This window comes from Microcebus murinus, chromosome 27 (assembly GCF_040939455.1).
Source record: "Microcebus murinus isolate Inina chromosome 27, M.murinus_Inina_mat1.0, whole genome shotgun sequence".
Lineage (NCBI taxonomy): Eukaryota > Metazoa > Chordata > Mammalia > Primates > Cheirogaleidae > Microcebus > Microcebus murinus.
The window spans coordinates 16,545,610-16,563,551 of NC_134130.1; the positions used below are offsets into that span (position 1 = coordinate 16,545,610).

General features: G+C 44.6%; 1 protein-coding gene across 1 annotated transcript; it reads right to left on the reverse strand.

Moving 5' to 3' along the window:
* Positions 1-1,632: 1,632 nt before the first annotated feature.
* CYP2U1 (cytochrome P450 family 2 subfamily U member 1) lies at positions 1,633-14,913 on the reverse strand. Its single transcript, XM_012766257.3, has 6 exons — positions 14,408-14,913; positions 10,322-10,957; positions 8,499-8,660; positions 6,832-6,999; positions 6,162-6,362; positions 1,633-5,394 (listed from the first exon to the last, which is right to left on the reverse strand). Exons 1-5 carry the CDS (start codon positions 14,841-14,843, stop codon positions 6,184-6,186), a joined length of 1,581 nt encoding a protein of 526 aa, XP_012621711.2. The 5' UTR covers positions 14,844-14,913; the 3' UTR covers positions 1,633-5,394; positions 6,162-6,183.
* Positions 14,914-17,942: the final 3,029 nt, after the last annotated feature.

Here is a 17,942-nt window from a genome sequence, read left to right on the forward strand (position 1 = left end):
GTAATAACTCAATTTCTGGTCCATATTTTATTTTCAGACATAAGATACCTTATTTCTTCCAAATAGCTTTATGAGCATGTACCACCAAAAATGCATACTTAGAATCAGTCTAGTTAGTGCAATTAATTTATCCTTCTGGGCAGATGTCCCAGGGGGTAGGGCTTATATCTCTATTACATGTTGGCTGGCAACCCCAGCATACCTAGTTTTGCATCATTCCTGTTTCATAAAGCTGCTTCCATCTATAAAGAGCTCCTTGTGTGGGTCCAGCAGGGGCTGATCAGTTGAATTGGGGCAACTTGAATACACTTGGTTGATAATTTGAGTACAATCGTGGACTGGGGAAGAGTCCCTAGGCAGCAGGGTGGCTGGATTTAAGGTGGACACCACTTTCAGAGTTGTATTAGGATTATCTGACAAAGTAGGCTGGTATTCACCCAAGTGGCCAGCCCTTACCACAAGCTTCCCTTACGTTCTAGTAAGGATGATACATAATGCGTGGTGTGAACAGCCACTGGTTGCCAAGGGTAAACTTTTCAGCTTCCCATAAAATATCACAAGCAACAGCGACCCCTCTCAAACAGGCTGGCCGTCCTTTTGTGACCAAATCCAAGTGCTCAGAGAAATTAGCTCTTTGTTGTTTATGGCCCCAAAAGTTCGTGTCAATATCCTTTGTCAGCCGGCTGCAGTGGCTCACGCCTGTAATCCTAGCACTCTGGGAGGCGGAGGTGGGAGGATCGCTCAAGGTCAGGAGTTTGAAACCAGCCTGAGCAAGAGTGAGACCCCATCTCTACTAAAAAAAAATAGAAATTAATTGGCCAACTAAAAATATATAGAAAAAATTAGCCAGACATGGTGGCACACTCATGTAGTCCCAGCTACTTGGGAGGCTGAGGCAGGAGGACTGCTTGAATCCAGGAGTTTGAGGTTGCTGTGAGCTAGGCTGATGCCACAGCACTCTAGCCTGGGCAAAAAGAATGGGACTCTGTCTCAAAAAATATGTATATATATCCTTTGTCTACACTTTATGTCTATGTACTTGGTCAAATGTTTCCTGAAAGGAGCAAAGGTTTACTGTTTTTCATACAATCACATTTCTTGTTAATAGGGAAGAATGAACATACAGCTTATACAGCTAAAATCGCATTAAATTAATCCCAGGCACCCAGAGAAAATTCAATTTCCAATGTAACTTTTGCCTTTTTAAGATTTTTAATTGGGAGATCTTTTTTTTCGGCCACAAGAGGGCAGAAAAGGACTTTTGGATACATATTTCATATAGTATTTAAAATCTGATACTAGTAGCATTTTTTATTTTTAAAGAAACTTTCCTTTATGTGTACCTGAGAGAAAGGACTACAAGCATAGCTTTTCACTTAGGCAAAATTCTTCATCTTAACAATTTTATCAGTTCATAAGATACTAGCCATTCAACATATTTTCTTGAATGAATAAGTGAATAGCTTAAAACTGATGGATATTTTAAAACAATACTATTTAACTTAGGTGCTTGAAACAATGGGAAGTAGGAATCTTACCTTTGATTGCTTTAGGTGCATCCTTAAAATCTGACATCCTGGTCTCAATTTATTATTGTTTTGACCATATGGTGGAATTAGACAGAACCTCGTATGGGTCAGAACGTGTAGCTTTTAATTCTGGATCTAAGAGTCCCCAGGCTGGTCATTTCACTTCTAATCTCTCCATCTCTTTATCTATTAGGAGACTAAATTAGATCATCTCTAAACTCTGTTTTGGTTCTAAAATTCTGTAAAAAAACAAACAAACAAACAAACAAACAAAAACCTATTCCAGTTGGGTGGGAAGGAATGGCAAACAACCAAACAAATAACCCTAGCCTATCATCATTTTAGACTAAAAAAGTTTTCAATTAAAAATGTTCAGTATGCCTTAGTAAGAGCTATTGAGGCTTTCATTTTACAGATGAATATTACAGTATCATGTACCCAAAAGACTCTATGCTGTAAGAAATCAGTCATAATTCTTTACAGGTGAGCAATTCAGTCTAGCAGGACATCGCTCATTTGCTTTTAAAGCAATAAGAAAATTTGAAGAAACAATTAAGAGGAAAACAAAAATCAACCATTTAAATTGTACGTCAGATCATGTCCCTTCTCTGCTCAAAACCCTCCCATGGGTCCGGCTCACTCAGATAAAAGCCAGAGGTTTTACCCTCAGAGACCCCCGCCCCCAACCCTATCGCATCTCCAACTGCTGTGCTTTCTCACTTCCTCTGCTCAGACAGGCTGCTTCCCTGTGTTGCTGGGACATTCCAGGCCACTCCTGCGCCAAGGCCTTTGCACTCGCTACTCCCTCTGCCTAGGAAGTTCTTTCCCTAGATAGGAAGGCTGCACCTGGAGCAGGACAGTTTGCTCTTGAGATGGAATTCATATGCCTTTGAATTGCATCAGTCACTCAGCATTAACAAGTTTATTACTCCTGAATTTATATGTGCATTTTCAATATTCCTGACCAAAGAGTTTGCAGCTTACTTTTATCATTTCAAAAAAACAACTATTGGTTTTGTTGATTTTGGTTATATTGTCTATTCTCTATTTCTGCTCTAATTTTATTTTTTCCTTTCCTCTTCTAACTTTGAGATTACTTTTTCTTCCCCCATAGTTTATTTTCTTTTTTCTTTTTCTTTTTTTTTTTTTTGAGACAAGAGTCTCACTTTGTTGCCCAGGCTAGAGTGAGTGCCGTGGCGTCAGCCTAGCTCACAGCAACCTCAAACTCCTGGGCTCAAGCAATCCTCCTGCCTCAGCCTCCCGAGTACCTGGGACTACAGGCATGCGCCACCATGCCCGGCTAATTTTTTCTATATATATTAGTTGGATAATTAATTTCTTTCTATTTATAGTAGAGACGGGGTCTTGCTCTTGCTCAAGCTGGTTTCAAACTCTGGACCTCGAGCAATCCGCAAGCCTCGGCCTCCCAGAGTGCTAGGATTACATGTGTGAGCCACCACGCCCGGCACCCTGTAGTTTCTTGAGGTATGAAGTTAGGTTGTTTATTTGAGATCTTTCTCTCTCTTTTTTTTTTTTTACAATATATGCATTTATCACTATAAACTTCCCTCTTACTACTACTTTTATTGCATCCCATAAGTTTTGGTATGTTGTGTTTTGGTTTTGGTTTGTCCCAAGATATTTCTTAAATTTCCTTTTGTTCCAGGTGCAGTGTAATACACATTTTTATCATCTCATCTAAAATCTACACAACCTCTTCCCTCACTCAGCTCCTCTGCCTTTAGTCTATTAGGTTTTCTTTTCTAAAAAACACAAATCCTCAAGGCACCTAAAGATTAGCCTGTATTTCATTTATCTATATTGAAAGTGCTTAAGTATATTTCTAAAAAGGAAAAGAGTAGTATGGTAGAATATAAAGAATATAAAGTCAAAAATCAATCCATATTTGACCATATAATATTCAGTTTTCTTCTTTCTCTTATTATGTTTGTATTAAGCAGATATTATTTCCATTCTTGAGCATGCAAAAGTCTGCCTAGGAATGTGCTAAATCAAAGGAAGAATCTAGCTTTGAATTCAAAATTGTCCTGGAATGCCATTCACAGACTAAGAAGATCTGACTACTCAAAGTTTGGCTATAAACAGATGAAGTCAGAGGTTGGGGAGATCTGGCGCCTCCACTGGTCTGAAAACTAGAGCAGGGAGATGTGTCCAGTCACAGGAGGCCTAACTGAAGTGTTCAAGTTCAGAATTGCCTCCTCTCTTGTCCATTTAATTCTCAACGTAGCAACCACTCTGAATCTTTTCTTTCCCTCTTCTCTATCAACAGGAAAGGCAGTAGCAGATTCTCTGTTTTGGGAAAAGTGATTAAGAGGCCCTGGCTGTGAGCTAGTCTCCAGCTGCCTGGGGCTTACAATCTGTGTTATATTTAAACAGCTAAGGCATCATTCTAAGTTTGTTCAAAATAGTTGTTTTAAATGATGAACAAAAGTCCAGTAATTTTTTTAAAAGCTGGCTTTAATTGACATTAACAAATAACACACACTGATTTTTTTATTACTTTTAAGCAATAAAAATGTGACCTCTATTTATTCAAATGGGGTGGGATTTTCCCCTTAAGTACACTTCTTAAGTCAGTCACAAGTGGACCAGGCATCCCTAAGGCACTGTGAGGAGGCAGACAGCATGACCCCCTCCCCGGAGGGGCTCAGTCCTTGTTGAAGAAGGATACACAGAACCACAGAGGGGCAGCCTGCTATGGGATCAAGAAGTGGCAGGACCAACAGGTGGATCAGAAAGTGCTCTCTAGTGACAGAAACCAGATTCAAAACCCAATGATGCTACTTTTAAACTATGTGCCTTAATTTCTCTAAGCCTCAGCTTCATCCTCGTAACAGAATTTCTGTAAGAATTACATAAGCTTACAAGTTATGCATTCAGTATGCTACTAGCATGAGGAAAGGCTCAGAAAGACGGTTGCTCATACTGTTACCGTGGGTACATCTACACACAGAGTCCCGTGGCAGAATGAAGGAAAGGGGTGCTCATTCTTCAGAGCGTCACCTCACTAGGTAAATTCCGGCACGCTGGGCTGGACAACTCTTCCTGGTACAGGACTGCTTCTACACTCAGCATCCTTGTCCCAAGGCAGCCAAAGTTTAGTAGCACCTCCATCATTATCATAACCAAAAAACACACCCAGGCCACACGGTGGCTCACGCCTGTAATCCTAGCACTCTGGGAGGCCGAGGCGGGTGGATCGCTCGAGGTCAGGAGTTCGAAACCAGCCTGAGCAAGAGCGAGACCCCATCTCTACTATAAATAGAAAGAAATTAATTGGCCAACTAATATATAGAGAAAAATTAGCCAGTCATGGTGGCATGTGCCTGTAGTCCCAGCTACTTGGGAGGCTGAGGCAGGAGGATTGCTTGAGCCCAAATGTTTGAGATTGCTGTGAGCTAGGCTGACGCCACGGCACTCACTCTAGCCTGGACAACAAAGCAAGACTCTGTCTCAAAAAAATTTAAAAAAACCACACCCACACATTTCCAAACTCGCCCTGAAGGGGGTTACACTCCCTGTTGAGAAGTGCTGTTTTGGAGGGGTCTTCTATATGAACAAACACTTTAGTTATCTTAATAAAGAATAGGAATACCTTCCTGTCTTCGAGAGTATTCAAGGATCAGATACACTGGGCCTGGGAGCAGGGAGAAATAGGAAAGGAACCTTTGATATGGTTTGAAAGAAGAAACCTTTCCTGATGAATCCGAGTATCAAAATTCCCGCAGCCACCATTCAGGGCTTGAATCAAAGGGCAGAGCTACATCTTTGCAAATAATCCAGCAGGAAGGAATTTTGCGAGGAAGCCACTTCTTTAGCCTGGCTCCCGGCTCATGTAGTTGAACTAGAACACAAACATACAAATTTAGACAATAATTTTATAAGGGATTTTTAAAAATCTTAATTTCTTTTTTTCCTTAACATACTAGACAAGGGTCCACTTCATCCCATTTCTACAAAAAATAAAAACTAAAATCATAAACAAAAAGGCAAGAACAGAACAAACCCAAAGAAACTGACATAGAATCTGTGCTGAGAAAAGTTCTACCTCAGTATTACCTAAAAAATCCACATCCCTCCCTAACAAAGTGTTCCAGGCTGAACACCGCTTTTATGTTGTCATAGGTCTCAAGAAGCCAGCAGGTGTATCTTCTTTTACTCCTGAATTTCTTCTCCAGAATTTAACAGCATTTTAATGATATCAGAAAAGATATGAGGCATTCGACCTTCATTAGTACTGAGAGGTAGAGAGAAGGCAAGTTTTGTTACCCTCGTTTTACACCTGGGATATCTGAGGCACTGGGTGAAGAGAAGATAGGTTCGGTGGTAGAAGCCACCACAAATAAAATCCAGGTCTCCTGTTTCCATGTTTCCTAGGTTCCCATTCCCAAAATCACAGACTTGCATTACAAAAATGGCTGACATATCCTGCTGAGGAATCCTGTAGGATGAAAGCTCCCAGGGGCTCCAGCTTTTCCAGTCTTTCTCTAATCTAGGCCTAACCTGGACCAGCTGAGTTGCTGCATACACTGTCAACTACAGCAGGAAGAATCTGTTTGGAAGGACACAAATTTATATATTTTATATTTATATGTTCAGATATCTTTTTACCATCTCTTCCTGGAGATGCTCTTCATCTCTTAGAAATGATTATATTAAATGGATGTGGGGCTAAAGTTAGACCGAATCTTCCAGTCAGGATGGGCTTCTTAGAATCCTTAGGTAAAGCAAATGTGAAACTCTGCATCAGGCTCACAAACATCAGGAATAATTCCATCTTCGCCAGCTGCTCTCCCATACACACACGCTTACCTAGAGATGAGGTCAGAAAAAAATTAAAGAATTATACTGCCATCCCCTTTCCCTATTTCAAAAAGTACAAATTTATATGAAACATCTAAATTGAGTATTTTAAATGCAGATACAGAGTTTAAAAATAAAATTGCCACCTATACCACACAGCCTCCACAACACATGCTGATCAGACTTTTTACTAAAAGATTCTTTTAGTTCTACTTCCTTGGTGACTAGAAAGGAAGATTTCTAGTCATATTGAAAGATTTAAAACCAACTACTTTCATTTTATTTTTAAAATCTAAAATGAACTTAATGGATATGTGTTATCTAAATTATTTGTCTCTTCTTTTGTGTGTGTGTGTGTGTCTCTTCTCTTAACATCAGCTTGCCAAGAAATATTTTAAAAACAACAACACAAAATAAGATTCTTTTAGTTCTACTTCTTTTTTAAATTATGCCATTAAAAAATAAAAGTTTAACTAACCTATCCCAAAAGGAATAAAGGTTTCTTTTTTAATAAGTTGTCCTTGGTCATCCAGAAATCGATGAGGGCAGAAATCCTCTGGCTTCTCCCAAATGGCTGGGTCTCTGTGTATGGACCACAGGTTGGGCAGGATCAGGGTGCCTTTAGGAATGGTATACCCTTGGAGCACTAAAACAGACAGACACACACAAACCATTCAACACGGTTTACTAATAGTTCTCCCTAAACTCACTATCTAAAAAAAAAGCAGTTAAATACCCAGCATCTTAATGGGCTGAGACTAGACTCTGAGGTACTTGAGGCAAGATCTTACCAGTTGGCACCTTCTCTCCACCCCACCCAGGATCCGCCTGAGACAGGGCACGGGAGGTGCTTTGATGGATGTTGAATTAATGAACGAAATCAAACCATAAAAACATTACAATTAAAACACTACAATAGGCCGGGCGTGGTGGCTCATGCCTGTAATCCTAGTACTCTGGGAGGCCGAGATAGCAAGATTGCTCAAGGTCAGGAGTTCAAAACCAGCCTGAGCAAGAGCCAGACCCCGTCTCTACTATAAATAGAAAGAAATTAATTGGCCAGCTAATATATATAGAAAAAATTAGCCAGGTGTGGTGGCACATGCCTGTAGTCCCAGCTACTTGGGAGGCTGAGGCAGGAAGATCGCTTGAGCCCAGGAGTTTGAGGTTGCTACGAGTTAGGCTGACCCCAGGCAACAGAATGAGACTCTGTCTCAAAAAAAAAAAAAAAAAAACTACAACAGAAAAAATAGGGCATTCCAAGTAAACTTTCCCTAAGAATTACAAATTCCTAATATTTGTATAAAACTTAACAGTCTATAGTCATTTATGCCCATACAACAATATGATAAGGAAGGTAAACTAAGACAAAGGGATGTACACAGATCACCCCTGGCTTTTATCAAGTGACAAGTCAATATCCACTCTCTAAACAATGCCGAAAAGACACTGTACACACAGTGCTTCTAATTTGCACCAAAAAAACTGTTATGTGATGCAGTGTCATTTATAAGCACCTGCCTCCTATAATTGTCTTATTAACATAAGTGGATCTAGCCCATTATATTATGGGCTGTCTTCAGAAGAGGTGAATTCCTTGGTGATAGGGATATTTAAAGACAGTCTGGCCGTGCCCAAATAATGTACCTGTTTCACTGTAGGTGAGAGGTTGAAACAGGTGACCCTAGAATCAGATGGGCTCTTCTAATCTTTAATATTTATGCTATGACAGTAGAATTTTAAAAATTGAAGATAATTTCCAACTAAAGTCCTTAATTCCACATTGAGACTGGCTCTTCCTACCTCCATGAAAAGGACTGAGAAGTGCCTTTGTCCATTCTAGAGTTTTCTTCTGCCAGCATGGCTGATTTAAACCGCAGCATTATTTGTTTTGCCGGTATCAGCATGTGTGCTGAGAAGGCCAGAGAGCTGCTGGTACCACTGAGCAGGGTGGAACGCCAGCCCAACTAACAAGGGACAACCCAGGGCTGAGATGTTCCCTGGACATTTCTTTATAGCCGACACAATGCTAAACGCACAGAAGGATCAAGCGAGACAACGGGCGCCGCACCCCTCGCCTCACGCCACTGGATGGGCGGCCATGCTTCCCTCAGGGCTGCTCAGGGAGGAAGACCCTGGACTTGCCTGTTTTCTCCGAGGTCCTGTGAGGAATGGCGAGCGGCACCACCACACTCAGCCTTTGCACCTCCATGATTGTGGCTTCCGTGTAAGGCATCTGGGCCTTGTCTGTGAGGGACGGGGCTCGGTTGGCACCAATGACCCTTTCGATTTCTTCATGAACCTTTTCTATACAAAAAGGAAAGAATCAACCAGAAGATAAGCCCAGGAGAGAGTTGGGCTGGCCCTCCTGTGCCTACTTCCCAGCGCCACCCGCACACAGCCGGTAGGCTGGCAGCAAGGCCTGGGTCACACCGGCCAGGCGGAGGCAGCTGCCCCAGGAAGAGCGCGCCACCCTGTGACTCTGAAAGAGGAGCGCAGGGCACTCTGGATTCAGGAGCTCCCTCAACAATAGTCTCGTTTGAGTATGGCTTGACGCCCTAAGCTGACTGTGACAACGTGTGACAGTTCAGGGTGGCCCTCAATTACCCCCACACTTGGGGTCCATATCCTGTGCGGTCCCCTCCCACCCTGTTCCAAGTTGGCCTGTGTGACCAACAGAACAAGGCAGAAGTAAAGCATGCCACTTCTGAGATTGGGTTATAAGACATGCTCATCATTGTCACTCACTCTCATTAGGTCTTTCGCTTTATGGAAAGGTCAGAGCGGTAAGGAGCTGCGGCCTCCGGCCAACAGTCATGTGGATAGCCATCTCAGAAATGGATCCTTCAGTCCCAGTCAAATCTATAGATGACTGCGGCCCCTGCCAACATCCTGACAACAACTTCACGAGAAACCCTAAACTGGAACCGCCCGGGTTAAGCCACTCCTCGACTCCTGATCTTCAGAAACTATGTGAGATAATAAATGGTGGTTGTTTGAAGCTGCTAAATTTTGGGTTAATTTGTTACTCAGCAATAGTTGACTGATGCAGGTAGGCAGGATAATGGCCCCTCCAAGATGTCCACACCCCTAATCTCCTGTAACATGTAAATACAATACCTTACACTGCAAAAGGGACTATGCTGGTGTGATTAATCATTGACCTAGAGAAGGAGAGATTATCTAGCTGTGCCCATCTAAGTTCGTGGGCTTTAACATCAGAGAACACGGCCCACTTGAGCTCAGCATCAGGAGATTTGACTACAGAAGAATGGTCAGAGAGACGCACCATTGCTGGCTTTGGAGACGGAGGAAGGTGGCCATGAGCCAAGGAAGCTGGACACAGCAGGAAATGGACTCTCCCGCAGAGCCTCCAGAAGGGAGTGCAGCCCTGCCAACATCTTGACTTTTAGCCCAGTGAGATACTTATCAGACTTCTAGTGTGTATGACTATAAGATAACAAATTTGTGCTATTTTAAGCCATTACATTTGTGGTGATTTGTTATATCAGCAAAGAAACTAAGACACCATCCTTCCCTGTATTCTTCCACTGTGAACTGTCCATTGGTGCTAAGGTGGTGGAACTAGCTGTGACCTTGTGTAAGTCACACAACCTCTCTGAGTCTCTGTTTTCCATTTTCAAAACAAGATGAATGGATTCAGATGAGCATTATGATTCCCTTCAGCTCTAGAATATTCTTCTCTAAAGGTCTTTCGGCATCATAGATTTCACAGAATCAGACTGTAGAGATTAAAGCAGAAATAAGCAAGTTACGATTAGTCCTGCTGTCTAGAAACTTGGGGTTTCACTGTTAGTACCTTACCAACTTCCTATGAGATGCAAGTATTTATTGTGTTTCCCAGCCTGAAGACATTGCTTAGTGCTAGGAGCCACCAGATCACTGAAGTTAATCCTGATTTAAATAACCTGGCTTTGCCATGAATACAGGAAACACCTATTAATTACCTTGTACATTGGGGTTCAGTGACATATACAGCAGGCACCAAAGCAAAGAGTTAGTGGTGGTATCAGTCCCAGCAATGAAAAGATCTCCAATGATATAAAATAAGTATTCTTCGTTAAAACTGCTGTTGCTATTATTTTTCCTCTCCTCTTCCATGTGGAGAAGGTACATGTCTATGAAGTCCTGAGGGTTCTCTCCATTCAGAGACTCTTGATGGTCTTTGATGATTTTCTTAAGGAAACTGGTTATATCCTTTTCAATTTGTCTTAATTCCTTAAATGGTCCAAAAGGGAGGTAATAAAGCCAGGAGCATATGTTGACCAGGAGGAGCTGGCTGTTCATGCAGATTTCTAACCCTCGTGACATAAAACCAAGCAGTTTCTTAAACTCACTATTGGTGTAATCAAAGCGCTGGCCAAAGCACAGGGAGCAAATGATGTTAGAGACGGCATTGCTGACAATGGGGGAAGGGCAGAAGGGCTCTTCTCCATGCTTCTGCATTTCTTCCTTCACATATTTGAACTCCTCAATAATCTTGGGCTCCAAACTAAGCTTTCCCAACCCAAAATGACGAAGAGTTGAATGAGAGAACTTCCTCTGTTGTCTCCACACTGGTCCATAATGTGCAAACACAACTCCTGCAAAGGAACACCAGGAAAGGAAGGTGAGAGAGAGCATTCCAATACTTCTGAACAGGACCTACCATGAAATGGATTCAGTATTTGTCAAGTGTCTTATAAGCTCATATACTGATAAAGACCACTAGTCAAGAAGAATGATTAACAAAATTTAGTTATCAAGAAAATATGTTTCTAATAACAAAAATCATACCCAATTAAATTAGGAGAATTTGCTTTAAAGTTTACTATTATGGAGAGTAATGTCTGGTGAAATGAAAAGCCCTAGGTTTCCAAGGTTAGTGGGCATTTTAAAGTCTTATATTTCATGAGCGTGAATCCAGGCTTACAAGATACTTTAGGCTAGATATACCCATATTCTAGATGCTTACATTCTGCACATTCTGAACCAAAGTATAGTTACAGGTTGACATGAGGGCAAAGACCACACCTGACGGTGCTCACCATTAAAATCCCAGCTTCTGGCCTAGTGCTTGGCACACAGGATGAGGTTGCTAAATATCAGCTGACTAAATAAACAGCCTAACTGGATTAGAATGATTGGCCATCAAAGTTTGGAATCTAATTCCTAGCAGGTAATCTAAAATGTCTGTTGTTAGCAACAGCCTGATCAAAAAACATCTGAACTCATTAAAGTCATTCACAATACATCTTATTTAATCCTCTCTTCTACATCTACACCATCAAAGCCAACAAAACTGCTCCTGGATGTTGCATCACACTATTCTTCTCAGACAGTCCTTGTTTCCTGTCACCTATTTCACCCCCCGTTTTCCATGGTGTGCTTTATCATTTCAGGCAGTTCTCCTTCCTTCCTGTAGCATTTCTGAATTCTTACAATGTGCCAGGCACCGGGTGCCATGGAAACAGCTGCAGATGAAACCAAGACATTGTTCAGTGGTCAAGTGTTCTCACAGTCTTTAATACCTCTGTAAAAATATCTTTCAATGTAAACATCCATGTATGTGGTCAAGCATGGATCACACAATTTATCAGTTCCATTTTCCTCCTCGGAATCCTCCGAGCGTCTGCTCAAATCTGCTGTGCTTGCTCTCTTGGGCTTCTGTTCAGGTACTTTGACTTCCATTTGTCAGCATTTAGGAATTTCCTTAGACTGTGTTGGAAGCCATTTCCTGGATTCTTTATCTTCCTCTTTCTTGTTTTACTCTCTCATTTTGCTGAAGCACACACATCCTGTAGTGGTTTCTGAGAAAGGATGCATGGGAGGAAAATTTCTATTTTGCATGTCTAAATATGTATTTATTCTACCATTAGACTTCCTCAGATTTTTTTTAATTTTTAAAATTTTTTTCCAGCATATTGTGAGGGTACAAATGTTAAGGTTGCGTATATTGGCCCTGCCCCCCCGCCCCTATGGAGTCAGAGCTTCAAGCGTGCCCATCCCCCAGTTGGTGCGCATCACATTCATTGTTTGTATATGCCCATCTCCTCCCCCGCACCTGCCCAACACCCAATAAATGTTACTCCTATATGTCCACTTAGATGTTGATCAGTTAATACCAATTTGCTGGTGAGTAAATGTGGTGCTTATTTTTCCATTCTTGGGATACTTCACTGAATAGAATGGGTTCCAGCTGTAGCCAGGAAAATAAAGAGGTGCTATATCACCATTGTTTCTTACAGCTGAATAGTACTCCAGGGTATACATATACCACATTTTATTAATCCACTCATGTATTGATGGGCACTTGGGTTGTTTCCACAACTTTGCAATTGTGAATTGTGCTGCTATAAACATTAGAGTGCAGGTGTCTTTTTCATAGAGTGACTTTTCTTCTTTTGGGTAGATGCCCAGTAATGGATTGCTGGATCAAATGGTAGATCCACTCATATCGCTTTAAGTTATTTCCATATTGCTTTCCACAAAGGTTGAACTAGTTTACAGTCCCACTTCCTCAGAATTTTGAGGACACTGCTAAAAGTGGACTGATGAGTTACAAAATATGTACATCTTCAACATGACTAGACTTTGCCAAATTACCCTCCAAAGTGGGCGGTACACCAAAAGTGTAACCACTAGAAGCATATAAATGTTCTCACTTGTTCCAAAGAGTTCCCATCACTTGGTACTTGTCAATATTTTTTATTTTTTGCCATCAGAAGGCTGAAATGTATCTCATCTAAATTTTATTTGCATTTCTCTGATTCTTACCATGGGTCAGAGCAGCTTTTCATCTTGTTATTGGCCAGGTTTCCTATTCTGTAATTACTTATCTACTATGTAATTTTCTTTTTCTTATATGTTCTAGATACATAGCAGATTTCTTCTCTGGTCATATGAATTGTTTTTGCACTTTTTAAATGGTACTATTTGATAAACAAATTTTAAATACAGAGATAGTTGGATTTATCAAGCTTTTTCTTCATGATTTGTGCCCCATTTAAAGTATTATGAGAACCATTGCCATGAGTTTAAAATCCTGATGCAAAACTCTGGCTTTATCAGAGCCCACCAAGCCTGGATCTCTCCATGCCATGTTCTAGGTACCGGAAAGAGCAGTTCATTTACTTGATAAATCCTTGTTGAGCTCCTACTATGTACCAGGCAGTCATGACTGGTCCTCCTAGATGTCACTTAGTCCAGTGGTGAAAACACACATCCAGGCCCAAGGTCACGAAATCATGCCGCTTCAGTTTTGAAAAGTCTTGCGCAATGAACGTGGCACTGACAAGAGAGCCCAACCTACTCCCAGAGGCAGGGAGAAAAGACTCCCCTGAGGAAACGGCACTTAAACTGACTCCTGACACACAGGAGAGACTCAAGTCGGAGACCTCGCCAGCTAGCGACCCAAGTAGAAGACAGGGAAACAAAGGCGGAGGGAGCTGGAGAAAGAGTAAATTGGTTATTCCACTGCAGATCACATGTTTTGTAAACCACAAAAATGCCCGATTTAGACTCCCAAGAGCAGGAATCCAGACGCTATGAACCAGCGTTTGGTAAGAAACCGGGTCCTACCTACCGTGTTTTCGGACTTGCTATCTTACTGGAAAACAGCTTCTTAAACTCTTGCATTCGCAACTCACAGGATGAAAAGAGTATCTTTCTCTCTAACACGGCAAAGTCTCTCTGCGGTGTCGCAGCCCGAAGCCGGAGGGAAGGACAGAGTTCCGGAGAGACAGCCTGGCCTCGCACCGTGTCGTCCTCCCTGCCCGTCGCCTCCCTCGGCTTCCAGGCCGGTCTCCTATTCTGGTCTTGGAAGGCGAAGGAGTCCCGCGTCTGCGGCTGCTGCGTGGGATCTTCAAGGCGCCCGGAAGGGGAGCGCCGCCGCCCCGCGCCCCGCGCCCCGCGCCCCGTCAGGGCGGGCACAGGAGGGCTCGGCGCGCAGCTGGCAAGGACGCGGACACCGCGGCCCCGGCGCACCTGGCGGCCCTCCCGCACCTGGACGCCCACCCGCACGTCGGGGACACACAGCCCTGGCCCCGGCTCACCCTTCTCCTTGGTGACGATGGAGATGAGCGGCACCCGCGGACGGTCGCTGAAGACCTCCGCTTGGTGCACCAGCGCCTCGCGCACGCTGCGGAAGTCGTTGAGGACCACCACCAGGTGGTGGCCGATGAAGAAGCTGAAGACGCTGCCGTACACGCGGGCCAGCTCAGCCAGGAGCACCTGCGGGGCCAGCGCCGTGGCGCCCGTGCCCGCGGCCCTCGCCCGGCAGCTCAGCCAGCGCTGCCGCCGCAGGAAGGGGGGCAGCAGCACGTAGCCGAAGTTGCCCACCAGCGGCCAGGGCGTGGGCCCCGGCGGGATGCCCGGCGCGCGGCGCCACCGCAGCCAGCTCCAGCCGAGCAGCGCGACCAGGCCGCAGAGCAGCAGCGCGGGCCAGGGCGGGTCCCCTGTCGGGGGCTGCGGCGGCGCCGGGGAGGACATGGTCGGCGCGCCGTGTGCGGCCCGGCTCCGCTAGCTGCCCCGGCGGTGCGCGGCGAGGCGAGGCCGGGCCGGGGCGGTGCGCGGCGAGGCGGGGGCGGGGGCGGGGGACGGGGGGGCACGGGGGGGGCGGGGGCCGCCCGGATTGGCTGCGCGCGCTGCCCCGCCCCAGGCCGGGCCGGCGTGTAGGGCGGGACCCGAGGCGCGCTGCGGGGCGCAGGGCCGCGGGCTGGCGGCGGGGTCCGGCCGCGCCCCATCGGGGTCGCGCTGGCGGGGAGCGCCCGGAGAGCAGGGCGCTCGCAGCGCACCTCGGCTGCCAGTTTGCTCGTGTCCTTCGTCCGCCAGGCGACAGGCCGAAACGCTGTCCGCGCAGAAACCGAGCCAAGGTCTGTGCTGCGCGCCGGCAGCGGGCACCGGCCCTGCGAGGACGCGGCCGCAACACCAGCGCCTCTGCCCCGAGCTGGGCCGCTGGGGTCCCCACCCTGCTGCCCGGAAGGCTCTGGTGTGTCGTTCCTGGTAGCAAACAGACAACGACTTCCGTATCCACACCGAGAGTGGCAGGAAGAAAAGGCCCTCTCCTGCACACGGGGAAGCAGGGTGCTGGCGAGGCCAGAAGAGCGGAGCGTGCCCGGGTCGCCGGCCAGCGCTGCGGAAGGGCGGCGGGCAGGGGAGCGGGGCAGGGCAGCCCGGGCCTTTTGTGCGGAGGGTAAAAGCTCAGTGTCCATTTCTGGGGGCGGCCGGGGTGAAGCAGAATATGTATTAAGATTTAAATCCAGATAGAGAGAGACAAGAATTTGCTTGGGGATTTAAGCAGCTAGCCAACATAAAGTCGCTTGCGGGAGGTGCGGCAATGTTATTGTTGGTATTTGACCAGCTTTGAAATGCTGAGGTTGAAATATCAAATACGAATTGGATAACACTTGCAAAACAAAGTCCTTCTTTTATCTTCCCTGATAATGGCTTTCCTTTCTGTCTTCTGAAGGCCAAATCTTGTGGTTTCTATTTATGTTCCATTAACTGTAGAATTGTATGTATTGAACCACTCTTTGGTATGGTCCTTTCCATTCATTCTTCTCTCTGTATTAAAAGTTGAAACAGCACGCTGTACTTCTAAAGGTGTGACCAAAGAGAGCATGATGAGCCCTCTTGATTCATTCCATCATCCTTTTTATATTTTTCTATAAATAAGTGCTGCCAGAAGGATTATGCTAAATTTCAAGGCCACACTGTTCTCACTCTTTATGACATGCTTTTCATAAGTTGTTCTAAGCTTACAACCCCAAAATAAACACATCGCACATCTTCTGTAATTAACCATTACTTGCTAGATTTTCTCATTTTTTGAATTTTTAAATTAGAGAATTAAAAATATTTAAACTTTCTCACTAATGTTGATTCTAAAGAAAAAGAAAAAAAATTTAAACTACTTGTTTGCAGATATGATCTTCACCTTGTCATCTTACTCTCGTTAGAGGCTAGCCCTCTAAAACAGTAGCAGCTAACATTTTTCCTTACAAACAAATAGGATCACAAATGATTTTTAAATAGTTGAACATGGGACTAATCTAACAACTCTGACAGCTGCCTTCTTACACTGTGCGGGATAGAACTGCGTTTGTGGCGGTTCCCTAAATACTGTCCCGTGTTGGTTAGGTTGACAGGTCTGTGAGCAGACAGGAAGCGTTAAGGGCTGAACTGTGGCCTCTCTCCAACTCTTGCTGTAGTCCTAATCCCAAGGACTTCGGAATGTGACTGTATTTGCAGAAAGGGCCTTTGAAGAGGTAATTAAGCTAAAGTGCGGTCCCATGGATGGGCCGTAATCCAAGGTGACCAGCGTCTTCAAAAGAAGAGGCCGGGACACAGGGAGAGGCAGCCAGGGAGGCCGGACGCCTGAGGACAGCCGCCCGCAGCGCCCTGCCGCGTGCCCGCTAGTCTCCAGAACTGTGAGGGACATTGGGGGTGTCTGAACCACCTGGCCTGTGTTGCTTTTTATGACAGCCCTCGCAAACTAATACAGGAAGCTGTATTGTTCATAATATTATCAACGAACTGTTTTAAACAAGAAGCCGCACAGCTCATCCAGCGTCTCGTAACCGCGGGCCCGGCGCCCTCGGCCCACGGGACGGGAAGCTCGGAGGCACTGAAAGCTCGGTCACTTTGCAGGCAGCTTTAGGAAAATACTATAGCAACTCCTAGGAAGGGCTTGTTAAAAGGTCCCAGATCCGTAGTAACTTACTCGCTGAGCGCACACTCTGCAGCTGCAGAGACGGCCCGCGAAAGCCAAAGCATCCCCTGGGCCAGGCCGCAGCCCGCGGCTCCTCCGCGCGGCCTTCGTCTGTGGCTGGCCACTCTAGTCGACGCTGGCGTTGAAGTTGTTAAGGATGAATTTCCCCAAATCACATTCAGGGCATTTTTGCTAGATAAAGGAACACTTTCCGCTTCATCTTTCGTATTTTAAATAGGTGAATAAAGTAATACGTGGAAGCAGCAGAGGAAGAGAATACTAAAAGATCTTTTGGGCAGGAAGAGACAGTAAACAAGACAGTGGAAGCATTAAGGAAAAAAGTATTTTTATTGAGGGCCCAAAGATGATTTTAAACCACCCACTTTCCCACTGAAATCCCTCTTGCCCTACGTGGATTTGGGCCAGAGTTGCTGGTTATGGTATACCTGAAATAGCTAAGCACTTATAATTGTGTTATGAAGAATGGGGTTAAGTTACTCTGTTTGTAAAACTACAATTGCCCAGCTGGTTCGTAATTCCTTGGGAGGCAAATGCCACACACCACTCCCATCCAGAGTCAATGAACGTCAACAGAGAGGTCATATGGCTTAAGAGGGATTTGCAAAATGCTAATGAAAAGGGAAAGTAGAAATGTTATTAATACTATTTAGTTTCACAGTTCCACCTAAAAATTGACATCTTCACTTCCTTTAAGTTCTTATGATTTGCTTCATATATGCACCTTTGAGAGTCATCTATATATGCATTTATGTATTTCTTTGTGCTCTCTGAGCTTCCACGTGCCTTTCCTGAAATTGGGATAATAAATGTACCTACATCAAGCACAAGGATTGAATGAAATAATTGCACGTCTAACA

Coding starts and splice junctions, on each gene's coding strand:
- CYP2U1 (XM_012766257.3), bottom strand. CDS start 14,843: ATGTCCTCCCCGGCGCCGCCGCAGCCCCCGACAGGGGACCCGCCCTGG. Junction 8,661..10,321: donor ACTGAACCCCAATGTACAAG/GTAATTAATAGG, acceptor CTTTTTGTATAG/AAAAGGTTCATGAAGAAATC. Junction 6,363..6,831: donor CTTTATTCCTTTTGGGATAG/GTTAGTTAAACT, acceptor CCTCATCTCTAG/GTAAGCGTGTGTGTATGGGA.